General features: G+C 42.3%; 1 protein-coding gene across 1 annotated transcript in view; it reads left to right on the forward strand.

Annotated features, from left to right (window-relative positions):
- Positions 1-801: 801 nt before the first annotated feature.
- lmcd1 (LIM and cysteine-rich domains 1) overlaps positions 802-27,805 on the forward strand; it is a 67,468-nt gene continuing 40,464 nt past the window's right edge. Inside the window, exons 1-2 of the mRNA XM_063068384.1 lie at positions 802-1,022; positions 23,500-23,585. Coding sequence (XP_062924454.1) covers positions 996-1,022; positions 23,500-23,585 — 113 coding nt within the window. The 5' untranslated portion in view covers positions 802-995. The remainder of the gene's footprint in view (positions 1,023-23,499; positions 23,586-27,805) is intronic.

Here is a 27,805-nt window from a genome sequence, read left to right on the forward strand (position 1 = left end):
TTGAGTCTCCACTCGGGACTTCGAAGACTGACAGTGGTGAAAACCAAGAGGAAGCTACTGGCATGATGAAAGAAGCCGTGAACACCACCAGAGATGGAGGACTTTCATTGCCGCCCTAAACATCAGCGGCGTTATGGGCAGGACGTAACTAAGTAAAGGTTAAGGTTGTCAGGTGGTGTTGTGGGAGTGAATGTTGGTAACGTTAGTCGTGGAGCAAATATCGGGCCAGGGATGAAATGCCACAAGATTCATACTACGACGGGCGAGAAAACTGTGGAAGGTACTCAAACATTTCGGCACAGTGAGTTAACGACAGGGGACTAAAATCATCATTCCAATCAGATGGTGAAAGATCACAAAATACGCGCAGATTCATAGTTCTCTGCTGTCTCATGAAAGCTGCGCAAGAATGAATAGTCAATTGGGTTATTCTACGAAAAAGAGAGGCATTTAAATCTGACTAACAGTTTTCCTTTCAATCCTGTCCATTGATTCAACAAATACTTTACAGGTTGGTGTTTATGTCTCGACGGCATTACCGGAAGCCATTCCCTTGAATGGGAAAAAGTCGATGATAAGAAGCAGGAAACAACCCCTCATCGCCGGGTTGAAAAAGATGAATCAAACATTTTTTCGGCAGTGGGTCAATGGGGAGCTGACAGCCCGTGTTGACGTCAGGTCTGGGAGGAACGGGCGTACCCCAGTTGGGTAGTGAGGGCTGGACCTCCCCTCTCTCCCGTGGAAGGCGGGGAATCCCATTCCCCTACACCTCGTGATTCGCTCCCGCAGCCACCGAAGCCCGCCCTCCCACTCAACTTAAAACTACCTCTGGACGCCTAGTGCAAGATTGAATTGACCTGGGGAACCGGCGTGCTCCTAAAGCTGATAAGCTCAAACGGAACATCCAAGTACTTAGAACAGAACAAGAGGAGGGGAAGCAGCCACAGATTCTGATCCGGACGATAAATACAAGGGTGCTGCGTAAGAAGTTTCACATGGATCTGAGCACGGGGATGCAGAAGGTAAGCCGGTATGGTTTGAAGTCAGCAGCTGGAGTTGTTCAGCTCGCTCTCTGAGGCGATCTTAAACAAAACTGCTTAAGTTAAAGGGAATTTTTCTAGCGTTCATTTGTGGTGAGAGTTCACCTAACTTAATTGTCGAGTTACGATCGCAATGTAATCCACCTCTGAAAGGTACTTGCACCAAATGTGCTGCCAGTGTTGTCTGATCACTTTAGATAGCGGGCGGATTGTTAACCCTGTTCGGGTTTTTTCAGTCATATTTAACGTTGGCTACTAAAGTAGATTTGGTACTGAAACAGGTGCCCACCCTAACCCTCTCATCGTTCAACTCTCTCTCGGCACTGACAGAAATTGGTAAGGTGAATTATTTGGTTTTCGGTAACCTGTTCTTTGTGTCGATGGTGACAACAAGAGGGAGAGCCGAAATTTGGAGTAGCACGCACGCCAGTATTTTCTGTGTGTTGCTTTTTGAGTCGGTGGCATTGGGAGCTCTCCTGATGTGCCGTTACCAACTTGGGAGTGACATTGGGAGGACGGGGAGCCAGGCCCCTCGGTGTGGCGGGATAACAGAGGAATCTCTGTGTACATGATATTATGGTATTAATATATAAATGATATTATGCGGGGAGTGAGTAAAATGAATAAAAAAAGTTTGCTTTAGATCGTTATACCATGAGTTAACCTGTCGGCTAAGAGTTGGGGGTCACTTCTTCTGTACACGCACACGATGGCTATTTTGTTTCATTTTGTCAGCTCCAGGCTATGTTTGCAGCCCATGGGCTGGGGAATGAATGGGGTGTTTATACTTAGCTGGAAGGTCCTCCTCAGGTTATATGCATTATCGTTGGCAGGACGGAACGAGTCCTTGAAAGTGGCCAAGTGTTATTTACAGACAGCCGGAGATCCTAAATCCACATTTTTGTTTAGTAGATACACTTTCTAAAGTTCTACTCTGACATGGAAAGATTTCCTACTCCTTCGCTTTAGAAAATATCGTTCGTGGTAGACCACTGAATGTCTGATTTGCTTGATTCATACAGGGATTGTAGTTTTGTTGTCCATCCGCAGACTTTTTAAAAAAACATCAATTCAATTCAGTTTCTCATTCCTCGGCATACGAGTGTAAAGGAGAACGAAATTATTGTTACTCCAGATCCGATACAGTATTAAAAAACACAATAAGAAACAAAAACGCAATAAATATAAATATAAAAGCAAACGGGCGGTACGGTAGTAGAGCGGTTAACACATCAACATTACAGTGCCGACTGTAAGATTGGGGTTCGATTCCCGCCGCCCTCTGTATGGGGTCTCCCCGTGACCACATGGGTTTTCTGCGGGTGCTCCGTTTTCTTTTCATAGTTCAAAGCGTACGGGCGATGGTTAGTGAGTTATAGGCATGCTATGATGGCGCCGGAAGTGTGGCCACACTTGCGGGCTGCCCAGCACGATCCTCGCTGATTTGATTTGACTCTAACAACGTATTTCATTGTATATTTTTATTTTGGTATACGTGCGAGAAGGGTGCTGTGGGGTGTCCAGGGAGGGGCACCACCTCTGGTAAGGGGCTGGTCATGTTCATTCCGGGCAGCTCACTCGCCGTTGGTCCCCAGCGAACACTAGGCACTCACCTGTGGCTCCAAGTAGCTGCTTAGCATGCGACAGCTCCACACCCCGTCCACAGCTTCGACACGCGGGCTAAACCAAGTGAGGGTAGCCGGCGACTTTATAGGGCATGCCTGATTTAACATGCGAAGTCAACTCTGGTGGATTGGACGGATGAGATCTACAGTGATATCCAACGGCCAGGAGGGCGGTACCGCAACGCTCGGTGGAGAGCGAAGGGCATGACAAGGCACAGAAGACGACATGGTCATCCACTACAACCAACGAAGACCCCAGTCTGTGACGCCGGTTCGTACCACTGGACCCAAACTCCTGAGGTTGAGCGAGTGGAACTGCCCAGTGCTTTTCCACTTAAACAAACTCCCGCACAGATTTCCTGTCATCGTCGAACAAACACTACACGTGACGAATAAAGCTAATCTTTAATTTTTTAATCGTATCCTAATAAACACAATGTACACGTAACTGACGATCACCAGGTGAACACGCTAGTCTCCTTAAGAAAACAGATTGAATCCCTGTCTGCTTTTGGTACTTACATGGTACTGGTTAAAGTAGAACAGTCCATTCTCTCAGTATCCTGGGCTGCGCTGCAACCATTCTCCTTAACTACGCCAAACATTTGTGCACAGAAGCAACCGACTGTACGCGGGAGCACAAGATGCAGACCTTCGCTTGCTTCAGAGGTGCCGGCCATCTGTGATGCTGGAAGATTCAAGATTTTGTTTTTAAATCTCTGAAAGTAAAGGAACAACTGATTGAATCCATGGCTTTAGAAAAACTTTTATTGATAATCATAAGAGATACTGCAAATGCTGGAAATCCAGAATAAAACTCACACAAAGTGCCGGAGAAGCTCAGCGGGTCAGGCAGCATCTATGGAAAGGCATAAAGAACACGTTTTGGCCGAGTTCTTTCATCAGGACTTCGAGAAAGGGGAGATGAAGCCAAAAAAAAGATGGGGGCAGGGGATAGTTGAAGCCAGGTAAGGAAAGTGGGAATGAAGTGAGAAGCTGGGAGGTGATAGATGGAAAAGGAAAGAAGAACACATAATCGATGGGAGATGAGAGTGGACCATGGGAGAAAGGTCATAGGCAGCTGAGGAAAGGGGGCGGGGGGGGGGGGGTTAAGAGGGGAGCCAGGCATTGAAACTTTATTGAAAAGATATATGGAATTAATCAAAACATTTATTATAGTGGGTACTAGAACTTTGTTTAAAATCAGGTGTGCATTCTAATAGTAAGAAGACAGTAAGTGGCCCCAGCCTCATGGCAGGAATCAAACATTACTCACTTAGACATAGAGCTCACTTGTACATGCTGACAAACTGTCAACCTGTTCTAGTCCTATTTGTTTTTACCACTTAGAGTGCCAGTCAGCAGACCTGGCTATATCCACTATCTTCAGTAGCGCTGGTAAAATCACATCTTTTCCTCATTGTTGGACCTTCAAGCATTTGAATAATTTGCATTCTTGGCTTGAAGCAGAATTTTTTTTGTTGTTGACATAAGGAAGTTGTCAGGAAATGACAGCCAGCAGAAGTGACTTCTGGCAGAAGGGGAATTCTACCCATTACAATATGAAAAGGAGGCAAGGGCAAGAGTGATTATACCAGCTCAATTTTCCATCCTTTGCAATCAGAGGGTTGACAGAACAGAATATTTGAAAGGAAGGATGACTTCCACATAGATACTGCCTGTAAGCACAGGTGCAAATAATTTTCTGAAAGATTTCATTTCTACAAATCTTTTGCAATTGTTCAACAGTTTATGTGGAATGCTATGGAGACGTTTACTGTTTGTTTTCACTAACTTTTCATTAACTGCAAAAGGCTGAGGAGCTTCAAACCTTCATCTTCCTGTCAATCTATTACATCTCCCATTTAGATTGGTTAAAGGCAACAGCCTATTTGATATATGGTTCTGGGTCCAAGAAATGAACGATTGCATGGAAATGCAGCTATAATTTTCTGAATAGAAAATGTACACATCTGCTGCCAGCCTGGACAACATGGATGAAAGTTGCAGCAGGCAAGACAGTAACCAGATCCCCCATTATTTGCTGTTATTATTCACTCTGTGCAGTTCTAGGGAGATATGGAATGGAACCAAACCCTTCAGCCTACTGAGACTGCACCATTCATTAAACACTTAGTTAATGCTAATACTTTCCAAGGTCACTTTACTCTCTCTTCCTTTTAACTGCGTCCCCAATTTTATCACTTGCCCACATGCAGATGCAGTTTATAGTGGTCAACTAACCTAGCAACGTGCACCTTTTTGAGTAGGAAACCAGGGCACATGGAGAGAGCACATAAACTTGACACAGACTGTTTGGTGCTCTTTAGCAGTTGTCCCACAGTGCCACCTTCGTGTTTTCTCTGGGATTCTTCCTTAAGAAAGGAGATGGGAAGTAACCTTTTAAATCAGAGATGTGGTGTAACTGTAATGTTAAGCTTCAATCATGCAGCAGCTCTTTACCATGGTGTTGATGTGTAGGTATTTTGGGATACTTTAGTCTGGTATGAGAAAGGGCCCTTGACTTATCCTGTCCTTTTCAACACCTTTTGACTTCAGCTGTTGTTATTAGTTACAAATCCCTATTTGTACTACCGACAGGTTTATTTTCCTTAAATCATAGATAAATCAATCTCAAAGGTCAAGTTGATTATGAAAAGAAAGCACCAAGGTTAAGGCATTATAGAACAATTTTAGACAGTAAAGACCTAAAAGGTAGTAGCAATCTGAGCAAAATAAATCTAATATTTCTTCACTTCAAAACTAATGAGAAGGAGAAGTTGATGCATTTAAGATAGGCGAGCCGGAGATTTCAGACACACACTGGCCATTAATAACTGAAAGAGAGTGAAGGTGGTGAAAGTGGATTGGTAAAATGTGTTGGGGACGAATGGCAAAAGAAGGTTATTAGATGAAGACAATTTTTTTTTCTGGCTCTCTATATAGGAATATAAGCGATGGGGTGAATGGAAGGGCTGCCATAGATATGTTAGCAATATTAAAGCTGTGCATTAAAAAGATAGAGAGATCACTGTGTGATGTGTCTGTCTCACACCATCTGTTTCTAACCACTTCCTGGCCGTGAAAATGTTAGCAGCAGAAATGTGTGATGGTGATGTATGATGGAGCACACATGCGTTTCAAAATTCTTGGCTCAACAGGTGATTCCAGGCTCTTTCTGATCCATACCAGCACCTTCTCTGTCTTGGCAGCTGTCTCTTGTAATCCTACCCTTACTTACCATTATTGCTTTGCGATTCAGGAAGAAATAGTTGTTTGGTAATCAGGAGTTGATTGTCTGTCTGTCTGTATCTTGTTTTACGGCGGTTGGCATCCAGCTTAATGGTGCATTACCGCCACCCTCTGCTCCAGAATGTGCACTAGACATACATTCTAAATCCCTTCACCCAATCGCGCGTATACATACACATATATACAAACCTATACTTCACCCTCCCATCTTTGACCATCCTAGTATTCTATTCCTGTTTATTCATCATATTCTATAAAAAAAAAACCCTGTACCCCTTAAAAACGCTAAAAATACCCGGACTTGTGCTCTCTCACCCATGCCCAGCAACCCTTTTAATGTGAATTCCTGCATCCCCAACTCCCTTAATTTATTTCTCATCATCTCTCTCTGTATCCCATACTTCCTGCAACTCAGAACTACATGTTCTACTGACTCCTCTTCCTGACATTCCTCACACAATCCTGTCTGGTGTTTCCCTATCATTTTCAATGTTTTGTTTAATGCACAATGCCCCAGCCTTAACCTAGTCCACAGGAGTTGATTGTATGATTCTTACTTTATTAATAAAGGACCCTTTTGATCATTTTGAAGTATTTGTTGGGTAAACTAGTCACTAATCACAACAACCCATTTACTGAACCTGAAATTAATCTGAATCTGTTTGATTTACTTTGCAAACCTTCACAAATTTTGCTGGCATCAACATTAAAAACAGAAAGACAAAATCAATGTTGTGTACCTGAAATAGTTAAATGAGTTATTCTTATGGCATGTGTGACAAGTATATTCTGCCTATAAAGTTTATATCAAAGAACTTACGCTAACTGTTGGATCAATGCCTGATTGGAGTCCAGTTAACTCTGCACATGTGCAAAACATTGTTTTTCATTTAGTACTGGGATGCCAGACTGAGCTAATTGACTGCAATCATAATGCTCCTGATTAAAAGTGGAAGGGGAAAAATAAAGTGGGAATTCTGCTGCAGTGTTTGCAGTAGTTACTTAGCAAGATTTAACTGCTCAGGCTGCATCAGGGGAATTGAACTTGTAGTTAAACTGGGTAGTTAGAAGGAGGTATGTGTGTACTTCACTGACAGTCAGGAAGAACAGCCAATCTGCTGGATTACCCTGGACCCCACCTGCTGCTCAACTTGGTCACCCTGGTCTCTGCAAATCCCACTAATTTTTTTCCCCAGATTTGAGGGGCTGGACACACTGACCTACAGCACTCAGAAAACACTTGTTGAAGTGGAAAAGGTTCCAAGAAAAAAGAGAACCTTGGACACCACATCCTGAGACTCCACTCTCTGGACCACACTGAAAGTTGTTACTGCTCCAATGTACAATTACAATGACAGGAAGAACACAAGCTAGACCTCACTGGGGAGTTTTTAAATGATTTTTTTATGTATTGCACTGTACTGCTGCCACAAAACAGCAAATTTCATTGCATATGTCAGCAATAATAAACTCCATTCTGATTCTGAATTCATTGGCTGTAAAAAGCTAAGTTAAATTTTTGCACATGCCTGACGCAGACACTTTAAAAAGCTCCAAGTATATTTAAATAATCCAAAACAATTAAAAATTATTTTTTCATTGTGGAGTACTAAAAAATTAACAGCATTAAAATACTATATAATAAAGTGAGTTAAGTCTCTTTTACTTTCAAGATATACTTAAACTAATCCAAGACATTCATGGCCATAAAACAACACAAGACAAAGGGGAATATTGGCTGTAATGCAATATATCTGTTAGATAATTTAAATTACGTACAATGAAGTAATACTGAACCGAACAGTATTCACAATCTGTTTTATTGAAACCCTAGAGAAGCACTCCAAGTGAGTGCATTGTGGTTCCATGTTCCCCTCCTGTGTCCTGTTGACTGTAAGTCTATTTTCCTCTGTCTCTGTCCACAACTTTGTATCATATTAATATATTTGCATTAATAATGCTTGGTTGTTAATAAATGCTGTTTGAAATATTAGCATTAAGCATGCTCTGAAATGCTGTTTTGTCACAACAATGATATTGATACAACTACGTTGAGTAGCCCAGTGCTTGGCGCCCTGCCTGCCGCTTCCACTGACCCGTGTTCGATCCTGCCCTCGGCTGCCCTAGATGTGGAGGACTTTCTTCCCCGACTGTGTCATTTTTGCAAGCTAATTTTCCTTGGATTGCGAAAGATGATTTTGACATGATGTCATTCTGGAGAAGGACTGTGTTATCTAATGGCAGAAGACAAACACGTGGAAAAATACTAGCCAAGTGGGAAACCTGCCAAAACATTTACACCAATTCAATAGCCCTGTGCAGTAAATTATGATGGGAAGTCAAGGTATGAATGAGTTCTAGAGGTATTAAATGTTTCCTCAGAGAGAGAGGGAATGAGGATTATGGTAAATTAGAATAAGGGCTGAAGATCTATCAAAAAGGAAAGAGCTTGTTAGAACAAATGTTTCTCATGTTTGACTGGCACAAATCAATAGTGAAGGCAGCTGAGATATTTTAGAAACGAGAAAATCTGCAGATGCTGGAACTCCAAGTAACACACACAAAATGCTGGAGGAACTCAGCAGGACAGGTAGCTTCTATGGAAAAGAGTAAACAGTCAGTGTTCGGGCTGGCCCAAACATCAACTGTATTTTTTTTTCCATAGATGCTGCCTGGCCTGATGAGTTCCTCCAGCGTTTGTGTGTGTTACTGAGATATTTTAGCTTAGACTTCACCAATATCACATATACCTGGATCAGCTACACTATTTACTCAAGTGTTCTGTCTTTTCCCTCATACTGCTCATTTACTCCAGTTGTGATCAGGATATCTATTTCTGCATAATCAATGTTGAATACTCTTGCTGGTATATTGGCCTGCAGTTGGTGGTTACAATTACAGGAAAACTCTCCGCATTGGCTATCATTACATGTTAACCTGGTCAATCCAGAGTTTGCTGTTAATAATTCTTTTCACCTCCACAGCCTTCCAGAGCTTAAGCTTCAGAAATCTCAAGAGCATGTACAGGAATTTCAAACTGATCATTTTTGACAGGACTCATTGATCATATTGTACACATTTAGCCATGTCAAAACATCAGCTCGAAATAAGCAGCCATATGTTCACCATTTCAACATGAGTACAGGTGTTATGGAGCCAGAAGAATAATTGAATCCACAGACTTTTCTACATTTGCCATAGTTGGAGTAGAGTAAATGGTGCAGCTGTCAGTGTACAAAGGGGAGCAGAAAAAATTCCACACTCTACCAGGCCAACACAAGCTGACAACCTGCCCCACAGCTTGGAGAACAGGCACCCACCATTTCTAAACACAAAATAATCTGCAGATGCTGGGGTCAAAGCAACACTCACAACACGCTGGAGGAACTCAGCAGGTTGGGCAGCATCCGTGGAAAAGATCGGTCGACGTTTTGGGCCTGAAGGGTTCCGGCATGTTGTGAGTGTTGCACCCACCATTTCTAACCCTGTAACCAGATACAGCTGCACACATTCCAGGGATCACCTGGCTATTTCAATGCAGTCATCTCTTTTTTTTTGATCAGCACATTGTTCTTGATAATGTTCATTCTTAATATGCAATTGACTGGGAAACATCGCCAAATGCGTGTATGACGAGAGAATAGCCTGAGTGCAAAATATTGAAAATTAGCAAGCTTAGAGATGAGAGTATCTAACATTTCACATATGACAGCACTTTGGCAAAAGCACAACTGAGTTTCAGTTTAATCTGTATTCACTAGAAAGGATGAAAAATGTCATCTTTTTCTCCTGGTAGAACTATCTTTAATCCATGATTACACACTCAGTGGCCACTTGATTAGGAATCTCCTGTACCTAATAAAGTTGCCACTGTGTCTATGTTTGTGGTCTTCTGCTGCTGAAGCCCATCCACTTTCAGGTTCAACGCGCCAGACACTCAGAGAGGATCTTCTGAACATCAATGTTGTAATATGAAGTTACTTGAGTTACTGTCATCTTCCTGTCAGTTTGAACCAGTCTGACTTCTCTCACCAACAAGACATTTCTGCCCACAGCTGCTGCTTACTGATTTTCACAACTCTGTAAACTCTAGAGACTGGTGCACATGAAAATCCCAGGAGGTCGGCAATTTCTGAGATGCTCAATCCACCCTGACTGGTACCAACAATCATTCTGTGGTCAAAGTCCCATTTCTTCCCAATTCTGATATTTGGTCTGAACTACAACTGAACTCCTTCACTATGTCTGCATGCTTTTATGTGTTGGGTTGCTGCCACATGATTGGCTGATTAGATACCTGCATTAATGAACATGTGTACAGGTGAACCTAGTGAAGTGGCCACTCAGTGCAGATAATTAAAGGACAGTGCTGACTCCAGTGCTGAAAGCCAGTATTAACATACTTACAGTGCCTTGAGGAGACTTATCATGAAAATCTGGCATTTCTTAGGTTGTGATTGCTAATATTAATCCACTAACATGATGTATATCAGTCACAAGTTTCAACACCTATAATGAACTGGATTTCTTCCATTAGCAACACATCACCAGCAACCACTGATCAAAAAACGTCTTTTGAAACAAAATGGAAGCTATGGTTTCAACATTCCTTTGAAAATACCACATTGAAATAATCCAAATGTCCATGGGACTAGTCCAATGACCACAGGCAAATTCCACTGCCTGCTCAGTGAAAGATGCAAACACGTGTCTCCTCCCAACCTCAAGGGAATTCCAAAGCAATTGTGCATTTTTTACATTATTTTGTTTTTTTTTTGCTTTTCAAAAGTCTGCCACTGGATTTTCAATACAATATAAATATTTAATGAAGTACAAATGGAACATAACCAGATTAATTGAATTGATGATTTATAAAATTAAACACTGAAGCTCTGAAAACAGCCCAACTATGCAGTGCAGTGATTTTCCAAAAAGCAACTGTATTTGGATCTAATTTTTAAGTTGACCAACTATTGAGTGCAATTGGAAAGGGACACGAATATAATTGTTTACCCTAGGCACTAAAATACCTACATATTTATAACTGAGTTTGATAAAATATGTTTTCTACAGTGCCTAGATCAAATTCAAATTAAGTTCAAGTTCAATTATCATTCAACCATAGATGAATATAAGCAACTGAAATAGCATTCCTCTGGAGCCAAGGCATAAAACACATTACCAACAGCGCACAACACACTGCACATAACATATAGCACATAGGGTTTTGATTTCAGAAATGTATACTGCCACAAAGAAAAACAAATACAGCCCAAGTCCCTGAGTGGCAGGACTGTAGAATTTCATGATGCAACTTATTCTTCCACTGAGCAAACATCAAAGGCAGTGCCTTTGAGAGGGGTTTAGCCCCCCCAACCCAGCATGGATTTCAGTGCACCCAGAAGAGTCCCCTGCTCCCTCCCATGGGTGGCTACAACAGGCTGCTGCACCCAAGGTGGCTCCATGGATGAGGCATAGTCTTCACCACAACCAAGCCAATAGAACTCCCCCGCCATCAATTTTGGCAATAAGCCAGTGAACTGAATTTGCAGTAATCTACAATCCCAATGTCCAACAGGGTCTTGCGATCCCAATAAAAAGTCCACAATAATCACTGGCTCCATTTGTTGGATCACACACTGTCTTGGCACAGTCCATGTGACAACACAACAATACACAATATGTCCAGCTCAATTTCTATTGAGCAATTCTCTGATGGGGTAGGCCTGCAGTACTTAATATTCATAGTGTCCAGCAGTGACTTGTGGTTGTAAAAAAAAAATGAACAAGATGATCAGTTGCCCCTATGATTGGATCCGAAGTGCCTGCTGCAACTAAGCACATCACCAACTTCCTGGAAGCTACCAATACTAAATATAAATGGCAGGGAAATAATTTGCAGAAGCATATATATTTTCGATAATCATTGGGGATGTTCACTTTCCTAATTGTTACCTTGGCCTCAGCAATACCCTAATGTGGGCAATTCCAGGGAATCAGTGACTGGTCAGAAATCAGGGGTGCTTACTAAATATTCCTGTCAAATTCCTAAGAATATTGTATTTTACTGGGTAAACAGGAATGAGTTTTTAATTCACACTAAATCATTATTATTGCTTGAACAGCCATTATAATCATAAAAATTTAATTTTATGATATACTTGTTTTTTTCAGAAAAATATTCAGTTTAATCTGCTTATCTTTATTTTCAACTTAAAAGAAATAAACACACATTTCACCACAGAAATCTAAAAACTAAATAATGTGACATGAAATGTTAGCAGTTTCCTGACAATGTTGCCTGACATATTGAGTTATTCCAGCATTTTCTGTTTTTGTCTATTGACTTTGAAATACCTAGTGATGATATGCTGGAACCTACTTTAAAGCACAAATGCATTGATAATTGTTTTAAAAAATTAGGTTCAAATTACAGCATCATGCTCTCTGATTTGGTGCCAATGAGAATTAGTTGTCTACATAGAAAGGCTATTCAGCCCATCACACCCATGCTGATCATTAACCACTGATTATACTTTAAGATCAAAATAAATTTATTATTAAAGTATATATACAATGTACAATGTTGAGATTCGTCTTCTTGCGGGGAGCCACAAGACAAAGAAACACAATAAACCTGTTCAAAGAAAATCCCCGTATAAGACCAGATGTTTGGGGAGAAAAGGACAAATTGTGCAAACAATAAAAAGTAAACCAATAACATTAACCATAGAATCTTCAAAAGTGAGTCCTCAGTGCTGTGCTGATGGTCATCCTCAGCACCGCTCTGATGGCCGGAGACCACAGTGCAGAGATAGTCCAGCCCAGAAGTGCACCAATCAAATCTCACACATGGTTAAAAAGGAAGTAAACAAAAAACACTGGGAACATGAACTGTAGAGTCCCCAAGGTGAGTGCAAGGTATCCCCAAGGTATACTGTGGAGTATATTCCGCCTAAGGTGAGCCCATCCAGAAGTCTAATGATTGCAGGCACCAGCTGCTCCTGAACTTGGTGGTATGGGACCTAAGTCTCCTGCACCTGCACCTAGACAGTCATATCTCACTATAACTACTGAACCAAAGGGTTACAGTTTCATAGACAATAGACACTCTATTCATCTGATGGATGACCTCTGAAACATCCAAGATTCTGGGATTTACAGGATGGATGCCAAGATATTTTTAAATATAGTTTAAAACATATGTTTTGTCCAACATAAGCAAATACAAGGCTGAATAGAAATTTCAAAAACAGAATAACTGTACTTGTTGGAAACTAGAAAAGAAGATTTGAAAATATTAAACGCATAAAGAAAGGTCATTATCAATGGCAGGAAGCAAAGAACTAAACTTTGGATCCTGATGTTTCCAAATTGAACAACATAATAACTCAATCTGAAAATATGAAAAAAGTAACAGAGGAAAAGTAGTTATTTATGAATTGCCTTCTTTTATTATTGAATACAATTATCTCAACCTGTCTCTTCTAATTTCAAATAAGAAAACACATTCATAACAGTAACCTCTTTGCTGTCCTATAGGACTTTCCAGAACTATTGAGATGTCCTCCTTCTTCAAAGCAAGGGCTTTCCTTCCACTGCTATCAACGTTGCCTTCACCCATATCTCTTTCATTTTGTGCACATCTGCCCTCACCCCATCTTTCCGCCACCCCACTGGGGATAGGGGTCCTCTTGTACTCACCTACCACCCCATCAGCCTCCATGTCCAGCACATAATTCTTCAAAACTTCCAAGATCTCCAGTGGGATCCCACCACCAAATATAATTTTCCCTCCCTCCCACTTTCCACTTTCCACAAGGATCTCTCCCTACGTGACTTCCTTGTCCATTTGTTCCATTCCCAACTGATCTCCCTCCTGGTACTTATCCTTGCAAGCTGAACAAGTACCACACCTGCCCCTACACCAATTTGCTCATTACCATTCAGGTCCCCAAATAGTCCTTCCAGCTGAGGCAACAGTTCATCTGTGAGTCTGTTGTGGTTATCTACTGTATCTAGTGCTCCAGGTGAGGTTTCCTGTGTATCGGTGAGACCTGACGTAGATTGTGAGACTGCTGCACCGAGCACCTACATCTCCATCTGCCAGAAAATTCAGAATCTCCCAGTGGCCACCCATTTCAATTCTACTAACCATTCCCCTTATGACATATCAGTCCATGGCCTCCTCTACCGCTGCGAAGAGGCCACACTCAGTGTGGAGGAGCAACACCTTATGTTCCGTCTGCGTAGCCTCCAACCTGATAGCAAGAACATTGATTTCTCAAACTTCCCATAATTGTTCCTCCCTACTTCACCATTCCCCATTCCTATTTCCCTCCGTCAGCTTATCTCCTTACCTGTCCAACACTCACCTCTGGTGCTCCTCCCCATTACTTTTCTTCCATGGCCTGTCCTTTCCTATCAGATTCCCCTTCTCCAATCCTTTATCTCTTTCACCCATCAACATCCTAGCTCTTTACTCCACCCCTCCTCCTTTCCCAGTTCACCTATCAACTACTACCTTGTACTACTTCCTCCCCTCCTCCCACCACCTTACTCTGACTTCTCATCTCTTTTTTCCAGTCCTGATGAAGGGCCTCAACCCAAAACATTGACTATTTCCTCTTTTCCATAGATGCTGCCTGACCTTCTGAATTTCTCCAGCATTTTGTGTGCATTACTTTGACTTCTAGCATCTGCAGTTTTTCTCATTTGCCTTCCCATAGTTGAGGTAAACATTCTTTTGGCTGATACTTGAAGGAGTCAGCCCCAGTATTAGGGGTCATGAGGCAAATCCAGCATAGGTACAGCCTCCTGAGATGTCGGTATCCTTTCAATGATTATACTTAAGTCTAACCATTTTTGTTTCAAATGTGTTCGCTTGTTTAGCAGAGCATGTTTCATGTAATCTCACACAAAATATTGTGTAATGTTAGAAATTTTCAAGATTTTCTAAAGCCGAAACTAATATTACTGCAATTCTATGAATGCTGCTCAGCTTATTACATTTTACAGTTGAATTTTCATAAAACATTTCTTTCAGGAATTCCAGCAATGTTAATCAGAGAAATAGAAGTATGTAGCTAGACTAATTTGATGCTCTGTGTAAATTTGCTCAGACCCAAGTGGGATAGAGAATTAAAATGCAACCGAAAGCTCGTGGTTGCTCTTGCAAAGTAAAGGCAGGTATTCTGTGAAGTTGTCGGTGTTTGGATTCTCCAAATGCAGAGCACTGCATTGGAAGTGCAACTAAACTGCTGCAGACTTAGGACTCTTTTGGTCACTGGATGGTGGGAAAGAAAGGGGTAAAAGGACAGTGATAGATAGTGGTTGTATGAGAAACTGCCATAAAGAGGGGAATGATTGTTGGAGATGGAAGAATGGCCCAGACACTCATAAATCAGAGCAGGTTGTTCATCCGCTTTCATAATGAGAGGCCAGTCAGGATGCCATTGCAACACTCAAGACAGGATGATGAGGATGAAGATTCAGCAGCAGGTGAGCTGAAGCATGGTCAGTGATTTAGAATTAAAAGTAGCCAAGCTTAATGATGCTGTAGGGGTAGGGTTGTGACCTGAAACACATTACCTGCAATTATGATACAGATAGGTTGGTTCAGTTTCACAGAACACTGCAGCAACACTACAGGCCTTTCAGCCCATGATGTTGTGCCAACCTTTTAACTTACACTAACATGCTCTGCTGAACAAACAGAAACACATTTGAAACAGAAGTAGTTAGATTTACAGTAAGTATAATTGTTGACATCCGAGGAATCTGTACCAATGCTGGATTTGCCTTATGACCCTAACATTGTGGGCTGACTCTCTCAAGTATCAGTCAAAAGAATGTTTACCTCAACTATGGGAAGGCAAACAAGAGAAAAACTGCAGATATTGGATATCAAAGTAATACACACAAAATGCTGGAGGAATTCAGCAAGCCATATAGCATCTATGGAAAAGAGGAAATAGCCAACGTTTTGGGCTGTGACCCTTCATCAGGACTGAAAAAAAGAGATGCGACCTCAGAGTAAGGAGGTGGGGGGGGGGGCGGTGCGGAAGGGAAGCAGTACAAGGTAGTAGTTGATAGATGAAACTGGGTGGGGGGGGTGAAGTAAAGAGCTGGGATGTTGATTGGAAAAAGGGAATCTGATAAGACAGGACGGAAGGCCATAGAAGTAAAGGAATGGTGAGGAGCACTGGAGGGAGGTGTTGGGCAGGTAAAGAGATAAGGTGAGAGAGGGGAATGGGAGAGCGGAATGGGAATGGGGAATGGTGAAGGTGGGGGCAGGGGCTATCTGAGAGTTTCAGATCCAGTTGTAAGAGAGAATGATGGAATTAGTGGACTAGAAACTGATGAGGAAAGTTTCCACTGGACTTGTTCTTCAGTACTTTGTTTGGTAAGATTTTAGTTCATTCATTGCTGGATGTCTGACAAGCAGTGTGGAAGTTTAGAGACAGATTATTACTTCTATGTCGACTCAGGCCTAGGGGGCCGGTGTCTGGCACAATGACGGACTCTCCACTTCTCCCTCTCCCTCATCAGTGTGTTCAGTTCATCTACATTAGCCGCGCCGCTGTCTTCTAGGAACGTGTTGACCATAGTCTTGGGAGGGCACCCAGGGTTTATCCTCACATGCTTGGGCTCCCATATGATGACTAGGCTGGCAGGTAGCTCGGGGTGGCATAGACAGTGCCCCGCTAGTTGCAGTCTTCTCACCTCGATTTTAGTGGAGAGCATCGGTAGGTCGTTATAGAGCTCAACGTTGGCCGTGTGCTGTTACCAACTCACCTCAAGAGTCATCCGGAGCATTCGTGTATAGCAACCATCTAGAGACTTTCACATCGTCTTGATGAGTGTCCATGACTCGCATCTGTACATGAGAATGGACTCTATGACTGCTTTGAAAATCCTCTTTTTAAGCCCTCTGGTCAGGTTCGACTTCCAGGTTTCCTTCATGTCGTTCATAGCCCTTCACGCCAGCGCCTTCCATATCTTTATGTCCTCCTCCAAACTCATCATTCTTGACCCGATGTACTTGTAGTCAAAGACTTTCTAATGGTATCATTCTTTACGGTCTTGAGAGCACCTTCGTCACAGTTAAACGCCATGTACTGTGCCTTTTTAATGTTTACTATTGAGGAACTGAAGAAGGCCAAATATGCACTCAAACAGGGCAGGAGCGCTGGACCAGATGGGATACCACCGGATGTCCTGAAGAACTGCGACCTGGACGACATCTTGCTGGACATATGTAATACTGCTCTGATGAAAGGCGACAAACCAGAACAGTGGTCACTCTCAAACATTATCCCAGTCCCCAAGTCTGGATTCCTCACGAAGACAGATAACTACCGCGGTATCAGCTTGACCTGCATCTTAGCAAAGCTATACAGTCAGATGATTTTGAACAGGATTCGCACCACCATTGACCCTAAGCTAAGATTCAGTCAGAATGGTTTTTGGCAGAAGCGCACAACAGTAATGCAAATACTTGCTCTCCATAGAATCATCAAGGAAGTCACGAAGAACAACCTACCAGCCGTGCTTACTTACATCGATTTTCGCAAAGCTTTTGACTCCATTCACCGAGGTAAAATGCTGAAGATCCTGAAAGCTTATGGAGTGCCAGACCATCTACTGAGAGCAATAGAGTCCAGCTATACCAAAACCATGGTGAAAGTTGTATCACCAGCCAGAGAAACAGCAGTGTTCGAGCTCCTAGCTGGAGTGCTGCAAGGAGACACTCTGGCACCCTACATCTTTATAATTGTCCTTGATTACGCTCTGCGTCAAGCTACCAAAGATCATGACAAGCTTGGTTTTACCATAAAACCAGGGTGAACCAAAAGGGTCAGACCAGTTACACTCACAGATCTCGATTTTGCAGATGACATAGTCCTGCTCTCTGACCAGATGGAGGAAGCACAGCAGCTACTGACAAAAGTGGAAATTGAGTGCAATAAAGTTGGACTTCACTTAAATGCTAAAAAAAAGAGACAGAAGCCTCTAGCAAGGCCTTTGACAAGGTCGAATGTTACAGGCTGGTCAAGAATGTTAGATCACATGGAATCCAGGGTGTACTAGCCAAGTGGATATAAAATTAGCTTAGTGGCAGGAGTCAGGGAGTGTTGGCTGAGAGTTGCTTTTTAGATTGGAGACCTGTGGCCAGTGGGGTGCAATAGGACTCCTGCTGTCTGTCATGTATATTAATTTGGATGAGAATATAGCTGGTGAGATTAGCAGGCTTGCAGATGACACCAAAATTGATGGTATAATGGAAAAAGATGTTGAAGCTTACAACCAGATCTAGATGAACTGGGAAAGTGGGCAAGACAATGGCTGATGGGATTTAACCACACATGTACAGGGTGGTGTATTCTGGGAATTTAAACCAGGACAGGCCATAATGGCTCTTAGAAGTGTTGCTGGACTGAGACAAGCTAGGGACACTGTTACGTACCCCGTAACTGGGTTGCCAAACCAGCAGAAATGGATCACTCAGTTGGAGTCTGGATTACTAGAACTAAGAAAGTTTTATTAAAGAAACAAGCAACACAGTAATCGAAAGGATAATAAATGCAACAGTTCAGCAATGATAAACACACGTGCACAGAATTAAGATAACAGGATCAATCAAGCTCTATCGTTGTCTAGGAGTAAATGACCAATTTCAAAGTGACACAAAAGTCCAGTTCGATTTAGTTCAGTTCGCAGCAATCGTTGCCATGGCGGTGGACAACGTGGCGGGGGGGAGGGAGAGAGAGAACGAGAACGACTGGTCATTCAGAACAGCTTCACTCACAGACCGGCGATATTGCTCACAAGCAGCTTCTGGGCGGGTCCTTGGTGATGTCACCTGAGGTCACCGACTGTGACCCCTCCTCCAGATGCGGTTGATCCTCTGCAGTGAACCCGGCACCCAAGCGAGGGTGGACACACATCGGGTTCCCGCTGATCGTACCTTTCCACCCTGTGCGTTTAAGGCTGATCCCCTGATCAGCCGTCCAAGAGCTTCCCACCGACTCGTGAGAGGCGCACCGCTTCCAGGGTCTTGTTACCTCGAGTGTTGTGTGTGTCTTGCCTTAGCGAACCTGTCCCTTTTTATCCCCCTGCTGGGATATCGCCTGTCCATCACTTCAAACAGTTCAGGGTTCAAAGGGGGAGCCGTTCTAGACAGCTCTCTCTCCCGTCCCTTCATTACACATCTCCAGATGCTGCTTCATTGTTCCTTATCTCTCCTTCCCCTGAGGACAGGTGGCAGACCAACTGCTGATGCCACTGTTGCTAGCCCAGGCCAGCAAACATCTTAATTTATGTGTACTCTCGTCACAACACAAATACATGGCGCCCTCAGCAAACAAGTAGGCAAATTAATGAAGAAAGAATCCGGCATGTTTGCCCTCTAGCCAAAATATGAGAGTAAGTGTTGAGATGTCATTTTACTATTGCCAGAACATTAGTTCGGTAGCATTTGGAGTACTGTGTGCAGTTCTGGTCACCATAAAAAGGAAAGGATGTGATTAAGCTAGAAATCTAAATGTAACAAGTATCCTACTAGGATTGAAGAGCTTAAGTCATCAGGAGGGATAGAATAGATTGGGTCTGTTTTCTCTTGAGTGAAAGAGGCTTACTGGTGATAAGATGAAGATTTATGAGAGACTTAGCGTAGATAGCTAGTGCCTGTTTCTTGGGGTAGAGGTATCTAAATCTAGTGGGCATAGGTTTAAGATAAGAGGGAAGAGTTTTAAAAAGGTTCTGCGGGGTAAACTTTTAACGCAAAAAATAGTTGGTATCTGGAATGAGCTACCAGAGGTAATGGTGGAGACGAGCAGTAATATTTAAGAGGGATCTTGACTGGTACTTGAATAAACAGTGCATAGAGGGACATCTAGTTAATGCAAGAAAGAGAGAATAGTATAGTATAGACATGCATGATGGTCAGCATGGGCATAATGGGCCCAAGGGCCTATTCCTGGGCTATACTGCTTTATGATTTTATAACTCCTTCTACATTCTGCCAGTTATTTGGAAGCTTGCCTAAAGTTGAAGGAGTTAAGCCAAGATTGAGCATCCCAGTATGGATTGTTGGCTGTTATCAAATTTATTATTCATCACTTAATATCAAATGTATTTGCAGTTCTTAGCAAGCTTTCTCATGTTTAGCTCCCTGAACCTAATATTTGCAAGATTAAGTATCCGGCCTGCTATTAGGTTCTACTCCCTTTATTTTTGAGATGTGAACATTGCTGACAAGGCTAGTATTTGTTGCTCTTCCTGTACTAGGGAATGTGATGGTAAGTCATTTTCCAGAACCGCAGCAGTCCAGGCATTGAGGTGCAACCATTGTGTTCTCAGCTCAGATAATCTTCAAGTCTACCTAGATAAGCTGAGAGGAGATTGGAACCAACTCAATCATATTGTCAACTATAATTGCATAACATTTATATTTTGTTCCAGAAGCATTGGTACAGTCCTTTCTGGATCACTTAGCATCACTCAGATAAGTGATTTGTTTTTTCTTTGTGTGGCATGGCATAGTGAATTGTTATGCAATATTTAGTGCTTCATTTGAAGGATCACATTACCTTGAGTATTGACTGCCACCCATTCGCCATCCCCAACCTCGCACAGCATTGCTGGTGTGATTTTCTTTCCAACTCCACACATGTAGGGCCAATCAGGCCTCAATCTCTGTTCCATCTACATTGTGACAGGAATACACATAGATTAAGATGTTAGCTGTCCTGTGTGATCAGCAGCTGGTCTGCCACCTGTCTTCAGGAGAGAGAGAAATGAGGGAAACAATGGAGCAGCATTTGGAGATGTGTAATGAAGGGACGGGAGAGAGAGAATAACAGGAGAGAGCTGTCTAGAGCAGCCCCCCCTTTGAACCCTGAACTGTTTGAAGTGATGGACAGGCGATACCCCAGCAGGGGGATAAAAAGGGACAGGTTCGCTAAGGCGGGACACACACGACACCCGAGGTAACAAGACCCTGGAAGCGGTGCGTCTCTCACAAGTCGGTGGGAAGTACCGGGCCATAAGCGCACAGGGTGGAAAGGTACGATCGGTGGGAACTTGGTGTGTGTCCACCCTTGCCTGAGTGCCAGGTTCAGCGCAGGGAAACGATCGTGTCTGGAAACGGAGGGGTCACGGTTGGTGATCTCAGATGACATCACAAAGGACTCGCCCGAAAGCTGACTGCGGAGGTCTGTGTGGAAGCCTTGAATATTCATTCGTTTTTTGCTCTTTCTCTCCTCGCCCCCCCCCCGCCCACTGTCCACCGCCACGGCAGCGATCACTGCGAACTGAACTGAACTTTGCGTTACTTTGAAACTGGTCATTTACCCCTAGACAACGATAGAGCTTGATTGATCCTGTTATCTTAATTCTGTGTACATGTATGTTTATCATTGCTGAACTGTTGCATTCATTATCCTTTTGATTAGAGTACTGTGTTGTTTGTTTCTTTAATAAAACTTTCTTAGTTCTAGTAATCCAGACTCCAACTGAGTGATCCATTTCTGCTGGTTTGGCAACCCAGTTACGGGGTACGTAACAACATTTTCCTCCTGAGCCTTGGGAGGATAACTAAAAGATATGTATTCAAATACGAAAATGTGCAACACTTAGTTGGTCGCAGCTGAATTTTATGGCACTCGATCAAATATCATATCACACCACACACCACATCCATGCCATTCTAGCACAACCTTTATGGTGCGCTCAGATTTCTAGGTTCATGTTTCAACCTCCTATTATGTAGATATCAAAAGTTTAGGATTTGTTGGATAGCTGGAACCTATTGGAAATTTTTAACATGTATGGATCATGAAACTTTGTTCTTGACAATATCTTTTTAACTTGCCAATCTTGCTTGCATTTGGTTTTACCTTTCGTAAAAATTGTCTGCATCACAACTTCCAGAATGCAATTGTATTTCAGTGAACATTATGTTGAGTAATTAAATATAAGGGCAATGATAGCATATTAAAGGAAGTATACTCGAGTTAGAGCAAAGTATTTACATATTGGGTGTTGACATTAGCTTTTTCATATTAATAGATGATAACAGGTACACTTTGTTAAACTCTGAGGAATTGGAACTATTCATCATTTTCATCTAAAATTTTAAAGAAATGTCACTTTTGAACGCAGTGTTAGCCGGAAATACAAGGCCTGCACAAGCCTCTTTTTAAAGCATGTGGAAAGATATCCTCAAACTGAAGGTGATGTGGGAAAATGCAATAGAATTTCTAGACCTATTATTAATTTAATATGATTTGCTCCAACATTATTTCACATTAATATCCCAGGCTTTTCAAGCAAACTCTTAACAAGCTATATTGACTACATTTCTGTTCAACAGAGGGGTCAGATGAAAGTATCAGTCTTGATACCTTGCATGCTAGCTTGTCACTGATGACTGAATATTATGTGGAGGTTAAGTGTGGGTGAAGGAAGTGGAGCAGAAGAATAGAGCTAATAGGAAAGCACTTTCAGAAACACAATGGGCCAAAGAATCATCTCCTTATGTGGTAGCCATGAATGGACCAACATGAATTCTTTGCAGTTAAGTCAGCATAAGTGTCTACAAACAACAGGAACACATGCCCTTACACTTCCTCCCTTACCACCATTCAGGGCCCCCGACAGTCCTTCCAGGTGAGGCGACACTTCACCTGTGAGTCGGCTGGGGTGATATACTGCGTCCGGTGCTCTCGATGTGGCCTGCTATATATTGGCGAGACCCGACGCAGACTGGGAGACCGCTTTGCTGAACATCTACGCTCTGTCCGCCAGAGAAAGCAGGATCTCCCAGTGGCCACACATTTTAATTCCACCTCCCATTCCCATTCTGACATGTCTATCCACGGCCTCCTCTACTGTAAAGATGAAGCCACACTGAGGTTGGAGGAACAACACCTTATATTCCATCTGCGTAGCCTCCAACCTGATGGCATGAACATCTACTTCTCTAACTTCCGCTAATGCCCCACCTCCCCCTCGTACCCCATCCATTATTTATTTTTATACACACATTCTTTCTCTCACTCTCCTTTTTCTCCCTCTGTCCCTCTGACTATACCCCTTGCCCATCCTCTGGGTTCCCCCCCCCTTTGTCTTTCTCCCTAGGCCTCCTGTCCCATGATCCTCTCATATCCCCTTTGCCAATCAGCTGTCCAGCTCTTGGCTCCATCCCTCCCCCTCCTGTCTTCTCCTATCATTTTGGATCTCCCCCTCCCCCTCCCACTTTCAAATCTCTTACTAACTCTTCCTTCAGTTAGTCCTGACGAAGGGTCTCGGCCTGAAACGTCGACTGCACCTCTTCCTAGAGATGCTGCCTGGCCTGCTGCGTTCACCAGCAACTTTGATGTGTGTTGCATAAGTGTCTACATTAGTTTCTGCCTAGAGTTCGTTCATTGCCGTATTCAAAATTTGCCACTACTCTGGAAGTATTCATAAAAACATGGGTTTGGCAGACTTGTGACAGAACAGATTCTAAATGGATGGTTAGTTAACTGTGCTTGTTGGGTTGACTGTTTTTAAAAATCTTAAAAATTTTTTTTCAGATGTCCATTCTCCCTCAGGCTGGAAAAGGAACCCCCTGTCTTGGATGTAGAGGGATGTGTAAATCATTTGAGCCTCATCCTTGGAGGTAACTTATCTATCTGGATCCATTCAGAGCCTATTTGCTTCATGGTGCTGTGCCTTTTTTTTCTAAAACCTACTTAATGCTCCTTTTCTCTAGATGCATTTTACTACCCTTTTCTACTGTATATTCAGTTTCCTTTCAAAAGTTACTATGAAATCTGCTTCCTTTACCTACTCAGCGAGTGAGTTGCAGGGAGGATGCTTCTTAAACACTTTTTTAAGGAAGCTCTCCATTACTAATAAATGAATATTAATCATATTTAGTAGCTGCTGGATAAATGCAAGTTAATGCTATTTCTATTGATTTTGGTGTCCTAAAATGAGAAGCCTTTTACTTGATAATGTACAGTATAATATACAGGAGAAGCAACACCTTGTATTCGGTCTCTAGCCTTCAACTTGATGGCATGAATATAGACTTTTTTTCTTTCCAGTTTAAAAAAAAATCATCTTCCTTCTTCCTCTTTTTCTATTCCCCACTCTGCACACTGGCCTCCTGTCTCTTCTCACCTGCCTATCTCCCTCTCCCCCCCCCACCCCCACAAGTCTCTTCCTTCCCTTTCTCCTATGGTCCACTCTCCTCTCCTATCTGATTCCTTTCTCTCCAGCCCTTTACTTGTCCTACCCACTTGGCTTCACCAATTGCATTCTAGCTATCCTCCTTCCCCTACCCCCACCTTTTTATTCTGGCATCTTCCCACTCATCTCCAGTCCGGAAGAAGGGTCTCAGCCTGAAACATTAACTTCATTTATACAGATGTTGTCTGACCTGCTGAGTTCCTCCAGCATTTTGTGTGTGTTGCTCAGTATAATCGAACATGTTCTTTTTTCTAACCTATTAACAAGGTAAGGTTTGGACATTTAAGCTTTGCCTTTTGATTGTAAACAAGCAATTCAGAGCACCGCCTGAGTGCCAGACTCTGACTTGAAGCATAAGCAAGTATAGAAGACATGAATAATTTTAATTTGAAGTACGAGTGACTGAAGTGTTCTTGTGATCCCTTTTTTTAAACTTATTTCTGTACCTACAATTTGGAGGATCATTTAGGTGGTATAATTAGTAAGTTTGCAGATGACTCCCAAATTGGTGGTGTGGTGGGCAGTGAAGAAGTTGTTTGAGGTTACAACAGAATCTAGATCAACTGGAAGAGTAGGCAAGAGAATGGCAGAAGCAGGTATATTGTCACTGTCTTGTATACCATGAAATTTGTTGTTTTGCGGCAGCAATGCAGTGCAGAAAAATAAAATTGCTATAAATTAACAAATCAATTAAAAGTGCAAAAAAATGTAATGACTTAGTGTTCATGGATATCATTTGGAAATTGGATGGCAGAGAGGAAGAAGCTCTTCCTGAATCACTGAGTATGGGTGTTCAGTCTCATGTACCTCCCCCCGATGGTAGCAATGAGAAGAGTGCAAGTTCCAGATGGTGTGAGGTTCCTTAATGCAGGATGCTGCCTTTTTCAGGCAATACCTCTTGAAGATGCCCTTCATGGTGGGGAGAATTCTCCAACACATGGGAAATGATGCAGTTTGGGAAGGTAAACCAGTGCATAATATACACAGTGAATGCCAGGGACATGAGGACTGTTGTAGAACAGAGAGCCCTAGAAAAGAGGTGGTAAAAAAGGTGTATAGCACATTGGCTTTTGTTACATGAGGTATTAGGGACAAGAGTAGGGGCTTCATGTAACAGTTGTTCAAGTTGTTGGTGAGACTACACTTGGTATATTCTGTGCAGTTCTACCTGCCATACGAAAGGAAGGATACGATTAAGCTAGGGAGGGTGCAGAAAAGATTCACAAGCATGTTGCTGGGAGTGGAAGGCTTGAGTTATAAGGAGAGACTGGTTAGGCTGGGGCTGTTTTCCCTTGAGCGAAGGAGGCTGAAGTGTGACTTATTTGTCGAAAAGGTTTAAAGTGAGAGGCAAAAGATTTTTAGGGGATATGAGGGGCAATTTTATCACACGGGGGTGGTGGTATGTAAAATGATCTGCAAGAATATGTCATAGAGGCAGGAACAATTACAATACTTAAAATAAATTTGGACAGGTAGAAACATAGAAAACATACAGCACAATACAGGCCCTTCGGCCCACAAAGCTGTGCTGAACATGTCCCTACCTTAGAACTACCTAGGCTTTACCCATAGCCCTCTATTTTTCTAAGCGCCATGTAGCCATCAGGAGTCTCTTAAAAGACCCTATCATTTCTGGCCCCACCACTACCACTGACAGCCCATTCCACGCACTCACCGCTCTCTGCCTAAAAAACCTACCCCTGATATCTCCTCTGTATCTACTTCCAAGCACCTTAAAACTATGCCCTTTTGTGCAAGCCGTTTCAGCCCTGGGGAAAAGCGTTTGATTATCCACACGATCAACGCCTCTCAATATCTTGTACACCTCTATCAGGTCACCTGTCATCCTCTGGTGCTCCAAGGAGAAAAGGCTAAGTTCACTCAACCTATTCTCATAAGGCATGCTCCCCAATCCAGGAAACATCCTTGTAAATCTCCTCTGCACCCTTTCTATGCTTTCCACATCCTTCTTGTAGTGAAGCAACCAGAACTGAGCACAGTACTCCAAGTAGGGTCTGACCAGCGTCCTATATAGCTGCAGCATTACATCTCGGCTCTTAAACTCAATCCCACGATTGATGAAGGCCAATGCACCTGGATAGAAATGGTTTAAGGGGATATAGGCCAAATGCAAGCAAATAGGACTCACTCATGAAGATATCTCTGCAGTATGGGTGTCCTGGTGAAGGGTCTCAGCCCAAAATATCAACTGTTTATTCATTTCCATTGATGTTGCCTGATCTGCTGAGTTCCTCCAGCGTTTTGTCTGTGTTGCTCGGCCAGTATGGATGAGTTGGGCTGATGAGTCTGTTTCTATACTGTATCATTCCAAGGCGCTAATGAAAAAGCTAATGTATTTGCAAAATTGCTTAACAAAATGCTAAATAAATGATCCATCTCAACCTCTCCTGCAATTCTGCAACCCATGCCTCCTCTTTACTCAACAGAAGCCCGATTCCAACCAATTCAATATATTTCACATAATCTCAAGGAACAGCCAGGAGCAAAGGCAACATCACAACAGTAGTACTGAAGATGCATTCTCAAGAGCCAGTAGTACCCTTAGTCAAACCGTTACAATTACAACACTGGCACCTAGGTGACAATGTGGATAATCGCCCAGTTATTTCCTGTTGACCGAAAGCAGAAATCCTATCCAGCTAAATTGCTACCCAATTAGTCTACCCCCAATCATCAGCAAACTGACAGAAGTTATCAGTGATAGTGTTATTAAATTACATTTATTGATGTCCGGTACCGTATAGGTTTCACCAGGATTACCTGTCTCCAGTCCTTATCACAACCTTGGTCCAAACATGAACAAAAAGGGGCAAACCAATTGAGATATGGGTAGTATTCTGTGGAGTATTAGTAGGAATCATTGGGTGATAGGCAAAAACCTTGTCTTTACCCTCCTCATACAGCTCAACTTATTAGTAAAGAAACCAATTTCATTCTATTATTCCACATTTGAACTTGACTTTCTTCACAGAAGCAACTGAAAGCTGGTTAACTTATCATAGATCATCACTCTGACAAAGGATCTCCAACATGAAACATTAGATCTGTTTCTCTTTCCACAGAAGCCTATCTGCAGCCTATTTTCAGCATTTTCTGTTTTGATTTGAGATTTATAACAGATTTTCCCAGGACATTATTCATCAGTTAAATTAGCTCAGCTGTCAAAAGATTTTTTTTTGGGGGGGTGAACTTGTTTTACTCCTGCTTTCTAAATTGTTTGAAAAAGCAATTTAATTTTCTTTTTCTATAAATTACTTTTGGTTTAAACACCATAAAAAAAAGATATTGTACTTTAGTGAAACCTTTCAATCTCAATGTTTCTGATTTATTACAATCCAAAGAAAAATTCCAACATTAGTTTGGGTTTGAAGCAGAGAGCTGTATTGTGGGTATGGTGATCTGACAGTTACATTACTGGACAAATGCAACAATGTGAATTATAATCTCACCAAAGCAGCAGAAAGTGCTAAGTTCAGTTCATGAAATAAATAAATACGCACCAAAAATGGTGATAATCTATTGACAGGCCTGTTGCTGAAACCCATGAAGAAGAGTAAGTGCATCAAAGGACTTGCAGTACATTTTGAAAATTTGTACATAGTACATAAAACATTGGACAGTACT

This window comes from Mobula hypostoma, chromosome 15 (genome assembly GCF_963921235.1).
Source record: "Mobula hypostoma chromosome 15, sMobHyp1.1, whole genome shotgun sequence".
NCBI lineage: Eukaryota > Metazoa > Chordata > Chondrichthyes > Myliobatiformes > Myliobatidae > Mobula > Mobula hypostoma.